Below are 15,526 nucleotides of genomic sequence, written 5' to 3' on the forward strand. Positions count from 1 at the left end.
TTTGGGATGTGCTGGAGTAGACTTTACAGAGTGCTCACCTCTTGCACTGTCAATACAAGGTCTTGACCAAAAATTGATGCACCTCTTGATGGAAATAACATCACAACATTCAATTTCATCGAGAGGTGCATCATTTTTTGGTCAAGATCTTGTATTGACAATGCAAGAGGTGAGCACTCTGTAAAGTCTCCTCCAGCACATCCCAAAAGCTTGTCAGTGCCAATTAATGTATGAAAATGATTCTTCATGCTCCCTCCCAACAATTCTTTCACAATTTGAGCCTGATGAATCTTGACATTGTCATCTTGGTATATGGCCAAGATACATCTTAATACATGGAAATGAAAAGCTACGCACTCGATCTTTAAGGGTTAAAAGTACCGTTGCCAAACATAAAACATGCTAGAAACATAATAATCACTGTAATAATGATCCATTCATAGACTCTTAAGTATTTGCTAATAAAAATCCAAACAGTATTTTTTTTTTTTTTTTTTTGCCAGGCAGCATATAAAGGACTGTTCTGGAGCAAAACAATATAAAGTGCAATTCATTCATTTTTAATGGGAGTAAATATTGGAATACTCTTGAAATTATACTGCCCAAGTCCATCTGAACCCTCTGACATGAGCCCATATGCGTTCAATTTATGTACAAATGCCCTGCTCGTAATGTTATGAAGTCAAAGTTCTGTTTCAATTTACCGGTTTCAGTTCGATTTTACCAAAGATAAGAAAAAGACAAAGTACAACATGTCGGTCGGGGTGAACATGGCCAGAAGGGAGGTGGGATGTATCTAGAGGTGATTGGTCAGTCAGCATAGGGGGAAAAGTTATAAAACGTGCGGACATTCTTGAGAACTGGTGGTTTGAAGTGGAGTGAAAGAAAACAGTCCAGTCCTGCCACATATTATTATTTCAGCCATGAGTGGATGTCCATATTTTCAGAGGAAACTCTTGTATGTATTTTCAGCTTTTTTAGATATTTGATTTTATATAATGCTAATCCAAAAGACACATTTCTCCATGGACCATATCTGAAACCAGACAAACCTACATTGAATGTTATACACAAATGTTTCTGTGTTTGATATTAATGTGTTTGATGAAAATACAGGTCAACTAGTAAGCAGCATCTGAAAGAAGATGAGAACGATGATTCTCAATCTGGAATTAACAAAGCCAGCAAAGGAGGTCTTATCTATGGTGACTATCTACAGGTAAACTACACATGCATATTAAAGAAATGTTCATGTAGTTTAATAAACGTAAAGCATAGCTTCTCCTAAAATAGATTAATTGGTAAGCAGTCCTCGAATCTAAAGTTTATTATAATGGCCTGTGCGTCCAGAACACCATGTGATTCTGTCCAAAGTTTCCAAATTAATAAATGCTGGAAATTGCATGCATTTCAAATTTTAATGGCAAACAGCGAACAAGTAATTTTTCTTTTAATGTTCTATTTTAAAAAGCACAGTGAGTTTGGTTATCACAGACTTTTTTAGCTTGCTTTTCATGAAACAAAAATGTTCTCTCATCCCCAGCTGGATAAAATAGTGACATCTCAGGTGCTTCAAAGTGAGCTGAAGGGAAACAAAATCCATGACGAACATCTGTTCATCGTCACACATCAAGGTGAGCCAAACAAATGCTAAACAGCCTTTGGGCAAATCAGTCTTAGCCTCTCTCCAATGAACACTCCCAAAACACGACTCATTTCCTTGTTTATAATGCTAAATGTAGACAAGTTTCACTGCAACCAAAAATAGACAAGAATAAAAGCAAAAACTAAAAGCTAAATGTAACCTGCATGTGAACAATCGTCGACATTTCAGAATCCACCACACCAGTGAATCCAGAGTTACTCAAACACGTAATCCATAATACATAATATATAAATACATGCTTCTTTCATATACCGTATGTCATAAAGGTACAATAAAGAAGCCCAGAGATCAATGTCCACTGCACTTCTGAACATTTACCTTGAAGCGTAACGACTTTTCATGTGTAACCTAAAGAAATGATTAACTTGTTCCTTCTATTGCAGCATATGAACTGTGGTTTAAACAGGTTCTGTGGGAGCTGGACTCAGTGAGAGAAATCTTCATCAGTGGACATGTGAGTAGCCCAAATACAAAAAAAGCTCAAACATGAAGATTTGTGTTACTGGGTCATAAACAGTTACAGTTATCAGATTTAGCTCATTCCCTTATTAAATGTTAATAAGATTAACATTTAATAAGTCACCTATTAAAATTTTGTTTAAGACCAATTTTAATGAGAATAATGAAGGTTCAAGCTGACAGGCACAAAGAAGAGATTAGAAAGAGATGATGAATGATTTTCATAAACATCAAAAATAAAACACTAACTCAGCCCAATAGCTCAGACAAAATCAGGGCACTTATTTTTTAATATTATTATCTGATATTTGAGCTATAGTGCATCGCCTATGAAACCTTTCAAAATTATTTGATCAAGAAATACAGTAAAAACAGTGCTTTACTCCTATGATGGCAAGGCATCATTATTCCAGTCTTCAGTGTCACATGATCCTTCAGAAATCATTCTAATATGATGATTTGATGCTCAAGAAGCATTTATTATCATCAGTGCTCAAAACAGGTGTGCTGCTTATTTTTGTGGAAACTGTGGTACACTTTTTTTCTTTCTCAGAATTCTTGATGAACAGAAAGTTTTAAAAGAAGAGCATTTATTTGGATCAGAAATCTCTAAAACATTCTAAATGCCTGATCAATTTAATGTGCTTAATAAAAGTATTAACGGTAAACTTTTGGTCGGCTGTGTAAATGTTTTTTTGCCCTCCCCCCAAGCATTTTTAATGTTACTATACGTTATGCAGGGTCTTTTTTGGGATACTTGTCAAAATAGCACATCTGCATGCTTCTAAATCGAATAGAAAAATCAGTTCATTTATTGTTAGGGGGCCTTTTGGACAATGATGAACAGCCTGAACCTTCAGTTTTATGATACATGTAGTTCAGTTCAAAGAAAGAATGTGCATTGCAGCATGAGGCTGCCACCTTCAGTCTAGTTTAAGATACTTCTCTAGTTAAAGGGTTCACCCAAAAATGAAAATTCTGTCATTTATTACTTACCCTCATGTCGTAATTAAGATATTTTAGTTGAAATCCGATGGCTCCGTGAGGCCTCCATAAGGGAGCAATGTCACTTCCTCTGTCAAGATCCATAAAGGTACTAAAAACATATTTAAATCAGTTCATGTGAGTACAGTGGCTCAATAATAATATTATAAAAAGACGAGAATACTTTTGGTGCGGCAAAAAAAAAACAAAATAACGACTTATTTAGTGATGACCGATTTCAAAACACTGCTTCAGGAAGATTCGGAGCATAAATGAATCAGTGTATCGAATCATGAATCGGATCGCGGGTCAAACCGCCAAACTGCTGAAATCACGTGACTTTGGCGCTCCGAACTGCAGATTCGACACACAGATTCACAATGCTCCGGTGCTTTCTGAAGCATTGTTTTAAAATCGGCCATCACTAAATAAGTCGTTATTTTGTTTTTCTGCCGCACCAGAAATATTCTCGTCGCTTTATAATATTAATATTGAGCCACTGTACTCACATGAACTGATTTAAATATGTTTTAGTACCTTTATGTATCTTGACAGAAGAAGTGACATTGCTCCATTATGGAGGCCTCACGGAGCCATCGGATTTCAACTAAAATATCTTTATTTGTATTCCGAAGATTAACGAAGGTCTTACGGGTGTGAAACGACATGAGGGTAAGTAATAAATGACAGAATTTTCATTTTTGGGTGAACTAACTCTTTAAATGTCATGTTTCAGGGACCAAGACTGATAAAAAAAAAAATCTAAATGTGCTCTTATTTCCTCAGGTACGTGACGAGCGAAACATGCTCAAAGTCAACACTCGTATCCACAGGGTTGTGATGATATTCAGACTGTTGCTAGACCAGTTTGCTGTTCTGGAAACCATGACTGCCTTAGACTTCTATGACTTCAGGTAAGGTGTATATAATTCTCATTATTTTTTTCCTAATATTAGTAAAAAAAAAAAAAAGAAAAAAAAAAAATTATGACAAAGAAAAGCCTCACTGCCAAGCAATTACTGAGAGCAAGTTTTACATTTCCTAGATAACAGCATTGGTTGGGCAGAACTGCTGTTGGAAATGTACTAACACTCAAGAGACTGCAGATAGCTAACTCAGTAAATAAGTATTAGATGGCACTAATTTGTTAAATCAAAATCAATGGCAGTTTAGCATAATTGCATTTAGCTCGATTGATCTGTGTGTTTTCGTACACAGGGAATATCTCTCACCGGCTTCAGGCTTCCAGAGTCTGCAGTTTCGACTGCTGGAAAATAAGATTGGTGTCCCACACAACCAGAGGGTCCCCTACAACAGAAGGCATTACCGGGACAATTTCCGTGACCAAGAAAGTGAGCTGCTCCTCCACTCGGAGCAGGAGCCCACGCTGCTTCAGTTAGTGGAGGTAAACCTGAGGGAAACGTTAGCTGTGAAATAATAGCTGTGAAGTCATGAATACTGTATTAATCAATGTAATCGTGAAATTCAACACAAGAGCCGTAACTTACTCGACTTCTTTGTTATTGGTATTCAGAAGGGAATAGGTTACATGGCCAATTTATATATCAAGTCAAGATTAATCTGGAGGACAGCATCCTCATTTCTCATAAGCAATCAATACTTTTCAGCAATGGCTGGAGAGAACGCCTGGCTTGGAGGAAGATGGCTTCAATTTTTGGGGGAAACTGGAAGTCAATATTTTCAAGGGGCTCAGGAGAGAGAAAGAAAATATAGAGGTTTGTGGAGGATCCCTGGATAATTCAGTGCAGTTCCAAATCTAAGTTGTAAGTGACAACTCATGTTTCTTCTTAATAGCAAAAACCAGCCTCAGAGATGAAAGAGGAGATGATGGCCGAGCTCATTAAGCAGAGAGATATTTTCGTATCGCTCTTTGATGAGAAGAGACATGATCACTTACTAAGCACCGGTAAGCAAACCTCTCAAGTATACAATGTCAAAGTCGGACACATCCACTAGCTGTTACGTATGAATATTTTGTTGTGTCTGTACAGGTCAGAGGAGGTTGTCCTATAAAGCACTGCAGGGAGCCCTGATGATATACTTCTACAGGTACATCTATCTGCAAGATGCTGTTTTCTACTTCAACATATTTGAAAATGTAATTCATTTCTGTGATGGCAAAGCTGAATTTCAGAATCATTACTCCAGTCATCTATGAAAGCTTGTTTTCGCCACTGAAAAATATAAAGGGTAATTGCGACATTTTTTTTCTCACAATTGCAAGTTTACATCTCACAATTCTGATGTTTTTCTCAGAATTGCAGGATATACAGTCAGAATTGCAAGTTTATACCTCACAATTCTGATTTTAACTCGCAATTCTGAGAAAAAAGTCTGAATTGGGACTTCACATCACAATTCTTTACAACTCGCAATTGTGATATCGCAATTCTGACTTTACTGCGAGTTTATATCTCGCAATTCTGAATTTATAACTTGCAGTTGCGACTTTATATCATGCAATTCTGAGAAAAAAAGTCAGAATTGAGAGTTTATATCTTTCAATTCTGACTTTAACTAGCAATTGTTATAAAGTCAGAATTATGAGATAAACTCGTATTTCTGAGAAAAAAAAGGTATATTTCCCCGTCGCAATTGGACTTTATAAATCGCAATTGTGTTTATATCTCACAATTCTGAGAAAAGAAATCAAAATTGTGAGAAAAACTTGCAATTGTTAGAAAAAAGTCTGCATGTTTATATCCTGCAGTTATGATTTGTAACTAGTAATTGCGAGTTTATATCTCACAAATATGAGAAAAAAAAAAAAAAAAAAAAAAATATATATATATATATATATAGAGAGAGAGAGAGAGAGAGAGAGAGAGAGAGAGGGGGGGGGGGGGGGGTGTTTCTCCAATGGTACAAAGAATTTCATGATTAATTTCCTAAAAAATGTTTTGATAGCTTGATGAATAATATAAATCTCATTTAACTCATTTGTAACTCAACTTATCGGCATCTGCTCTCAGGGAGGAGCCTCGATTTCAAGTTCCTTTCCAACTCCTGACATCTTTGATGGACATCGACACCCTCATGACAAAATGGAGATGTATGTGACACCCCTGAAAACATACAGCATCAGAACTGCAAATAAATTTGACCTAAATCACCCTGTATGGCAGAGCCTCTTAGGAGTGTTAACACTGAACAAAAGATTTTCCTCTGAATATCAATAATGCAGTTGTTTTTTGTTTTTTTTACTTCCTGCATAATTTATACCTGAATTTCTCCCTAGACAACCATGTGTGTATGGTGCACAGGATGATTGGCAGTAAAGACGGCACAGGTGGCTCATCGGGCTATCAGTACCTGCGCTCAACTGTCAGGTAAGCCAAATAATCTGGGACAAATCCAGTCTTCAGATGAAGCTCTCTGCATCTGTTGGAATTATCCATGTGAAACACAATGCTAAATGAGATGTGAATTGGCAGAAACATGCAAACCATCTCCTGAACAAGAACCACTCAAACACAAGTACAGAACGTCTTAATACGCCTTACTCATGAACCTGAGTATGTTTTGCCAGTGATCGCTACAAGGTGTTTGTGGATTTGTTTAACCTGGCCACCTTCCTGGTTCCGAGGGAATGGGTACCCAAGCTGGACCCGAGTGAGCACACCTTCCTGTATATGGCCGAATGCTGCGACAGCTCCTACTGCAGCAGCAGCAGCGATGACTCAGATTAAACAGATGGATGGATGAGGAAAGGATGAACAGCGTTTACAGAGTACAGAAGGAAAAAAGCTTCAAAACTCACAAGCCTTCCATCACCAACATTTATGTCACTAAAATCTGTTTAAATGGTAGAATGAGAGGCTACAAAGCTGTGCTGATTTTACAGATGTGAATTGCCGACAAAATATCATTGACACTGTTGATGCACTTGTGTATATACTGTCAATATAATGTAATATTCTAACATATGTCTAGTTAACTGATTTATATTTTGTAAATAGAGTATACACATACAGATATTATGATACTTCTTGTTTATTTGGAAAAAATAGACAACGTTTTCTGTCAAAAAGTGTACTTGAATAGAATACAAGTTTATTTAATATCAGTAAACATGTCAGATTATTCTTAAAATGCAATCACAATAGCCGAAACTGATAAACACAATAACAAGTAAACTTTGGCTAACACTTCACTGTATAGTTTCCCTGTTACACATCTTACATGTACTTACTATAGTAATAGTAACAGTAAATTATGCATAAATAAACCAAACCCTAACCCTAAGTATATAGTAAGTACATGTTGTTAATTATAATTACTCAGTAGTTATTTGTATAATTAATAAGGCCACCTTAAAATAAAGCAGAACCAAACTCTGTAGTTACAAATGTGTATAAAAGCAGATCAAGTATGAATATCTGGTACATACTGTACTGTAGTAATAAGCATTTAATGATTTTAAATATACTTAGTATTCATATAAAATAATATAAATCTTCACATTTTTCGTGATATTGCACACCTAATCAGTGCAATGTCACAATACAATAAGAGCCCAGTTTAGTTGTGCACTTATACGGTACTTGCTAACAGTGTTTTCTGAAGATTAAAACATTCTTAAGGACAAAATGAAATCCAGATCTGATTCAGATTATTTTGGGCTACAGTGACTGGGATAAGGAATATGGTGTATTAGCTCAAATAGCAGCATTTTTGCTTTGCATTCGCAAAGCAAAAGGATTTGTTACATGAGAATTTTTACAATTCTCATCAGCTACACTGGAGGATTCATGTCCTGAGGGTGATATTTTAAAATGTCAATCTGCCACGGTCTTATCATGGAAGTACAAAGATTATTGACAATTACACAAAAACAGCAGCAACATTGTCCGCAATGCCTGGGGGAAAAAAAAAAGAGTGACTGTTGAATCTCATCTGACATTGCGTAAAGTCATTCAAAGTAAGTGACAAAAAAAAGATCACAATCTAAAAATAATCTCACTACATAATTTCCAAATGATCAGATTTGAATTAAAACTAGGCAGTTGTGATTGTACATTTACATTGCAGACAGTATTGAGTGTTTGCCAACGTCCAACACTTCATGAATATTTATGAACGCACACAATATCTCCCAGCAGCAGAATGCTTTGTGTTTATCACTTGTCTAGGAAACTGTGACTGTCAACAAAGTTAAAAAGCATTAAAAGTGGGTCATACACAAACTTACCACACATGTCGTTCCCTATTTTTATGTAAACATATCCATTGTCACCCCATGAGGTCCCCCATGAATTGCGTACTATCCAGTATGGCACTTCCCCTGTGACAAAATATGAAGACATATCAGAGATAATACACCTGAGATGGGAAATGATTAATAACAAGTCACATTACTTAGCATACACTTATGAATGGTATGAAAACAAAACACGAGTCTTTTTATTTATATCCAAACTAATCCAAAACACAGATTTGACCAACTAATTAACTGCAACGTTTGCAGTTTTGTTGAAGTTACTTTAAGTAGACATTTGTACGAAGCCCCTAAAGTGAAAAATTATGTCAATGCTTTAGCGTTCACTCACAAAACTTTTGAGTTCCTTGCAAGCGAATGCAAAGTTTTTCAGGGGAACGTAAATGTTCTGAGAGAGAACGAAGGAGAAAGCAAGTGAATGCAAAGTTTCTCAGGGGAATGTAAAAAATTAGCGAGCGAACGCAAAAGTTTTGGAATATTTTTTTCTCATTCACCAAATATCTCATTTTTTTCCAACACCATGTCCCTTTAGGGGGCTGTCAAAATGTGTACTTAATATGCATCTATTTACTGTCAGTAAACATGTCAGATTGTTATTTTATCCAACTTAATCCAAAAAGCATCTCACTAGTATTACAAATTTGACAAAACGATTAATTACAATAATGCTCATGAAGGCTTTCCACACATGAAATGGAATAACAGTTAATCCTGGGTATTCATAAACTGCCGTTTCACACTGCACATTCCTAAACCCCGGGCTAAAGTCCTATTTGCTTATTTGCGGTGTCAGTGACTGGACAAACGCAGCACGTGGCCTATTTACATAAAGACTCTAGCATTGCGCGTCCTCATATTACACAATGCAGACTGTAATATCACGTTTTTCTGAGAGAACTTTTCGAACTATAAGGCCGTGTGTCCACCAGAGCGTTTTTGCCAGATGAAAACGCTAGGCGCTCTGCTTAAAACGCCCGTCTGTGAGCGCTTGAGAGCGCTTCTGCAGCGCAGCGTTTTTTTCCGTTGAGACGCTTTGTTGCTATGATACGGAATATCTGCGGCACTGTTACTTATAACTGATTTTGCAGGTAATTTGTTTCAGACTAAAAATGTTCACACAATGTTGAATTACTTGCTATGTATGTTCGGAGACCAGCAATATTATTTTCTCATCCATTTTGTTTCTGTTTGCTGATGTCGCTGTACAGCAAGAGTGTGACAGTTGGTCGGAGTTGTATTTGTCCCGCCCCTCCTCCACTCTGATTGCACGGCTAGCTAAAAAGTGACAGTGATGAGCGCAGCGTTTTACTCAAAGTTGAACATTCTTCAACTCGAGGCGACCGGTAAAAACCGCCAAGCTCTCAGCGCTTGAGCGTGAAAAAGACGCTCAGCGCCTCGTTACCTGGCGTTTAAAAAACGCGGCGCTCCCATTGAAAACAATTGAAAAAGTACGCTAGCAGCTGGAAAAAACGCTCTGGTGGACACACGGCCTAAAGGTAAGAATGAAATGGTCTCTTCTTCACTCCAATTGTCACGTTTTCCATCATACGCAGAAAGGACGTTATAGGACTATATTATTTTTTGATTTATGAATGGTTATTCAGGACAAAAATAACGAGCTCTGTTGGTGTCACGTCCATGTTCTTGCTGGAAGAGGAGATAGTGCCCAAATAACATTTCAAGTCTTGACAAAAAATAATAAAAAGAAGGACCAAAGACTATAGAATAACACAAGACGTGTCACTCGTATTGTTTTGAATGGGACAAAGTGTAACGCGCAATATGGCGGAATAAGTCCCGCCTTCTAAGTAAGAGCCAATCGCCGACTGGTAAAGCCATCGCGTCACTTCAGCGGCCGTTAGAATCACCGGTTTCGGAAACAGTCAGACGCGCGCCTTCAAAGAGACGCGCATTTAGGTCTGCGCATGCGCATTAGCTTGATCCAGCCTGAAAAATAGTTTTTTGTCATGATTCGAGCGTTTAGAAACTAAATTTATGAGCCGGTTGATGTTAGATTTCATTGGCGATTTCAAATATGAAATTTAATCGTAAGGTTGGCGAACAGTTTTGGAGAATTTGATGTTTCCCCATTCAAGGAGATTGCATGATGCCCAGGATGCCCGAGAGGCGTTTCAAAGATGGCCGCCGAGTGAAATGACTTGTCTTAAAGGGACTTTGTTTATACATCGCGCAGCGTTTCCGTGACTGCCCAAAGCTCGTGAATAAAAGGCTCGCGATTGGTTGTCGGTTGCTAAGCATCTAGTTATAACATTCTAACACTGCATCATTTCACACTTTACAAGTTTGGCTAACCCTGCTCTAGAGCAGGGATTCATAACCCTGGTAAAATTGGTGCTAACCCATTACCAACAAAAAACTATAATACAAGTGTGGAACGCTCATTTACCTGGGTTAAAAGCGGTGTTTAGAACGTCGATAACCCGGGGTTAAGCGCAGCGCCCTATGTATTTTTTGCTGTTTTAAGATAATGGTGTGACACTAAGCATCAATATCTCTACTTTACACAGAAAGTACTCTATTCAGACTAGTAAACAAACAGGAGAAAACAAATCAAAGGAGTGGATAAATGCTGCGGACAGCTTGCTGATTATACAGCAGACACATCAGGCAGTTTTCTGGGATGTTGGCACACAGCCAGTATTTGCCAGCGTCAGCTCAATTTTGTGCCCTTGACAGGACGTAATCCGTGAAGGCCAGCGGTCTGAACCTTTATATGCTCTGAGGCACAAGTAAAGAGTGTCTAACCGCCCGTGTCTGTGTGTGTGTACCTGTGGTATCATAACCGGTGATCAGTACGGCATGGTTGGCGTTGTGGCTGGAGCAGTGGTGCTGAATGATGCCGCCCAGATAATCCTGCCAGCTGATGGCATCCACAATGACAACAAGAGGCCCCGACTCCACCAGGATGCTCATCATCACCTCCTCACGTCCACTAGAACAACATATCAATGGACTCTGTATATAGCGCTAGTGCAGATGTTACATTGCAGAATATGGGCAGTGATAAATCTGTCTATCCAAATTGTACAACAAAAGAACAGCATTTACTGTTACTTTTGATCGATTTAAGCATTCAAGAGATTTCACTGCAGGCAGGGATGCCAAGCACAACGGGATACCAGTAAAACTGTTTGCTGGTTGACCCAGTTGCTTAGGACAGACATCTTGTCATGTAACTGTTAGAACACAATGTAAGACACAAAATGACATATGGCATAAAGGTTAACATCGAAACAGGTCAGAAGTGCTGCGTTTGGTTTTTGGCCAGTGGTACGTGAGCTTAGCGAGTTTAGCGAGTGGCCGTTCAGCATCTGACCCTGAGTTGCAAACAGAGTTGACAAGAACAGATGAGTAAACATAAAACTTTGGCCCACATCCCAAAGAACTTCAACCTTGAATTAATTTTAATTCTACATGAGGTCTACACTGCACTTAATGCACTGGCACAGCTGACTGTTGATGTAAAGCTCAAGATATCTGCATGCTACATCTATTACCTGAAGTCATAAGAGGAGTAATTCTTCACTACCACTCCATCGTGAGACAGAGGAAAGTATTGGCAGATTCCAGCCACAGCTTTGAAGGGATACTCCGCCTCGTTCACTAACTTCAATTTGGTCTGAAATAAAACAGACACACAAAGAAGGATATTAGATGTGCCAATTATGGAACTTCTGGGACGATAACAAACACCTTTAATTAGCAGCTTGTTGTGGATGATACTGACAACTTTACTTTGAGTTTTAACCCTCTCAGAGCTGGTGCAGCTAGCTAATTAATTAAAACCCTTATTAAAATCCTAATTAAAATGCTAAAAAAAAACAGATGTCATTTAAAAGCTTAGAATGTGGACTTCACAATACATTTCAGCAATTTTACCAACCTAATTACTGCTTTTTAATCTGCTGTAAAATGTTTGCTAAATTTAGAGAATATGATCCAAATGACAGTATAATAATAAATAATAACTTTTGCTTTGTTACACACACAAAGTTTGGTGTGAGTATGTTTTTTTTAATGATTTTGAAAGAAGATGCTTATGCTCTCCAAGGCTGCATTTATTTGCAAAATAAATGACAGAAAAAAACAGTTGAATATTGAAATATATATTGAGAATATTGAAAAAATATTTTAAAATATTATTTATTCCTGTGGTGGCAAAGTTGAATTTTCAGTCTCACATGATCCTTCAGAAATAATTTTAATATTTAAGAAGATTTGGTGCTGGTGAAACATTTCTTATTATTATCATCAATGTGGAACACACTTGTGCTGCTTAATATTTTTGTGAAAACTGTGATACTTTTTTTTTTTTTTTAGGATTTTTTGATGAATAGGAAGGGCAAACGATACATTTTTATCAATTTAATGCATCCTTGCTGAATGAAACTCATAATTTCTTTCTTTCATCTTACTGACCCTAAAGTTTTGAACAATCGTGTATATATACTCCTCACATAAGAAATATGCCATAACACATTTCCGGTTAAAACCAGGGGTGTCCTGTCCTGCAGCCCAGAATGCAGATCCAACACACCGACCTGGAAGTTTCTAGTCATTCTGAAGACCTTAATTAACTGGTTGAGGTGGGTTAATTTGGACTGGAGCTAAACTCTGCAGGATAGTGGTCCACAAGGAACAGGATTGGACACCCTTGGTTAAAGCAATTAAAATGAATGGTAATTCAATACTGTTATTATCAATTTAAATAATTTAATTTTCCCAGTTAAATCATCATGAGAAAAAGAGAGTGTAGATGACAGCACCTGTATGAGCCAGTACAGAGCTTCACCAGGGGATCCACCATTACAGCCATTGTTTTCATAAGAACAGTCTATAACCTGCTGCACACTGAGCTGCTGTAGTTTTCCACCATCTTTAACTGACACGGATTCAATGGCTTCCACCACACTGAAAGCCCAGCATGCTCCACACTACAAGAAAAAGCAAGAAGAAACGCAGAGTAAACATATCTATTATTACAAGTCATATGTTCTGAGACTGAGTATAATATGCATGAGTGAAAAAAAGTTCAGATCTTAAGCCTAATCTTAAAGTCGGCACAAAAGAAGTTGCGATTATCTTTTCTTCCCTATTGTGACGTACAGTATATCCAAGTGAAATGGCTTCTCGAATGAGAAAAGAATGTAGGGCGGGACTTGATTTTGTTCACTGGGAATTGATTGGATAGTTGTGGTTTGCTATTGCTGTGATCTCATGTGAGTGACAGGTTGTCCCGCCCTCATGCAAATAAACATCATCAGAGAAGAGAAGTCATTGCATAAGGGAGGGGAATATACTTTGATTAAAGATTATGAGGGTATGAATTAAATAAATAAATAAAGGGCACAGATAAATAATTAATAATAAATTCTGCAATCTTCCTTAAAGAAATAAGGAATTTTGACTTCATGATGACTTTAACATCTAAACCCTACCGCCTCTTGGTTTCGCACTGGTCCGACAACTCCATGGTCCCTCCAATCAAACCTGGGTGGATAATTCGTCTTAACTTGAATTCCAGCCCTAGATGGGTCAAACTTTGGAGCCGTCTCAGCCCGAGCTGTGAGATATCGCTCTGACAAACAAACAACAGGTCAGTTGCCATTATACAAAGTGAATCCATCTGTAAGCATCCTTATCCTGCATACTGTATACTAACCTTTGAATTGTTTTGGAGATAAGTCAGAGAACTGGTTGATGCCATAATGGGCAGAATGGTTTGATTTCTTCAGTGAGTTCAGAAAGGCTTGTCTCTTGAGTGAACTCTACAAAGTGACAACAAATGACATCACCACAGGTGTCTTGTGCAACAGGTAAGATTTAAATCACATGAGGAAATCTATCACATGACGATAACTAATGGAATTACTGGCATTGCCTGTATTTTTTTTTTTTTTTAACGTATACTATAAAACTCAATCTTCAATCTGTATTAAGGCAAGGTTAGTAATTGTAGATTTACTTTATGATTCTAGATACATTAGAATCATCTCTAGTTATTGGCTGCCATCAAAAACTAGTAAGCTGCCTACCTAGACAGCATTTTTTGTCCATCCAAGGCACACCAAGCTGTATTTGTGAGCGCGTCCTCATCTCATAAATACTGTCTAGCACTAGGTTTTGAGACACATCCATTCTCTCTTACCATAGGTAGGGATTGTCGATGAATGAGTTCTTATGATACGGATTTAAAGCTGTAGTTGTAATGTGAGATATTAATGTTAGTCCACTAAATATACCTGCAAATTAATCAGTCTCTGATAGGGTTCGTTGTTTTCATTTTCTTGCTGAAAAGTCATCAGTCGTTCTTCTTCCGTCAGATATTTCCTACTTAGCTCGACGCTGATGGATCCTGTGAGCAGTTCATGGTAAATTATCAAAATAACCAATGTTAAAATAAACGCCATTTAAACGGAATCATAAGAGAACGTTCCGTAAACCCTTCAGTATACTTTAGCAACTTTCATTTCTGCTGTAGATTGTTTCCTGCAGCAGAGCGCTCTATCGCCCTCTAGCGGCTGATGAATACATTACCTGAGAGCGCCCTCTTGCAAAGTGATCTGGGACACAGACAGGCTATTCAAATGTGAAACTAAACTAAAGCACCAAGGAATCACAGAGACGAAAAGGTTATAGACAAAGGTTATAGTCATTGTATTACATGAATTTATTAAAACAGTGTTTAAGAGGCGCCTAATTATATTCGAAAGAAATTAATGTTTTCTTAAGTCTTTAATATGTAGCGCAGTTATTACAAAAGTAAGTAGTTTGATGGTTATTACGAACGATATACTATGTGATTATTTTCTGAAGCTGCTTGTAATTATATAAAATTATAATTAGTGATTTAGTAACATGTAATATAAGGATTGATGTTTTATTTTGGCGGTCCCCTACTAGATATTTTAATTCTACCACTGCTACAAATAATAATAATAATATTTTAAAAATATATACATTTATTAATATTTTAAAATGAAACTAGCTTTTCATTAACTGAAATAAAGCTGAAATATAATAAAATTTAATATTAGATGAAAAAATACAAAAGAAAATGTAACATTATGCCTTGGCAACTAACTTAGCCTTAGTAAGTTTAAAGAGTTAGTTCACCCAAAAATGAAGATTATGTCATTAATTACTCACTCTCATGT

The 15,526-nt window shown here is 37.2% G+C and overlaps 2 protein-coding genes across 2 annotated transcripts; one reads left to right on the forward strand and one right to left on the reverse strand.

Moving 5' to 3' along the window:
• The first annotated feature begins 811 nt into the window (after positions 1-811).
• On the forward strand, positions 812-8,320 carry tdo2a (tryptophan 2,3-dioxygenase a). The gene is made up of 12 exons (XM_048176489.1): positions 812-958; positions 1,117-1,219; positions 1,544-1,634; positions 2,050-2,120; positions 3,896-4,023; positions 4,328-4,514; positions 4,738-4,845; positions 4,925-5,036; positions 5,122-5,179; positions 6,103-6,182; positions 6,369-6,459; positions 6,660-8,320. Exons 1-12 carry the CDS (start codon positions 924-926, stop codon positions 6,817-6,819), a joined length of 1,224 nt encoding a protein of 407 aa, XP_048032446.1. The 5' UTR covers positions 812-923; the 3' UTR covers positions 6,820-8,320.
• ctso (cathepsin O) lies at positions 7,162-14,880 on the reverse strand. Its single transcript, XM_048176490.1, has 8 exons — positions 14,612-14,880; positions 14,032-14,137; positions 13,808-13,947; positions 13,136-13,303; positions 11,867-11,988; positions 11,138-11,301; positions 8,322-8,414; positions 7,162-7,989 (listed from the first exon to the last, which is right to left on the reverse strand). Exons 1-8 carry the CDS (start codon positions 14,777-14,779, stop codon positions 7,955-7,957), a joined length of 996 nt encoding a protein of 331 aa, XP_048032447.1. The 5' UTR covers positions 14,780-14,880; the 3' UTR covers positions 7,162-7,954.
• Positions 14,881-15,526: the final 646 nt, after the last annotated feature.

Source organism: Megalobrama amblycephala, linkage group LG23 (genome assembly GCF_018812025.1).
Source record: "Megalobrama amblycephala isolate DHTTF-2021 linkage group LG23, ASM1881202v1, whole genome shotgun sequence".
Classification (NCBI taxonomy): domain Eukaryota; kingdom Metazoa; phylum Chordata; class Actinopteri; order Cypriniformes; family Xenocyprididae; genus Megalobrama; species Megalobrama amblycephala.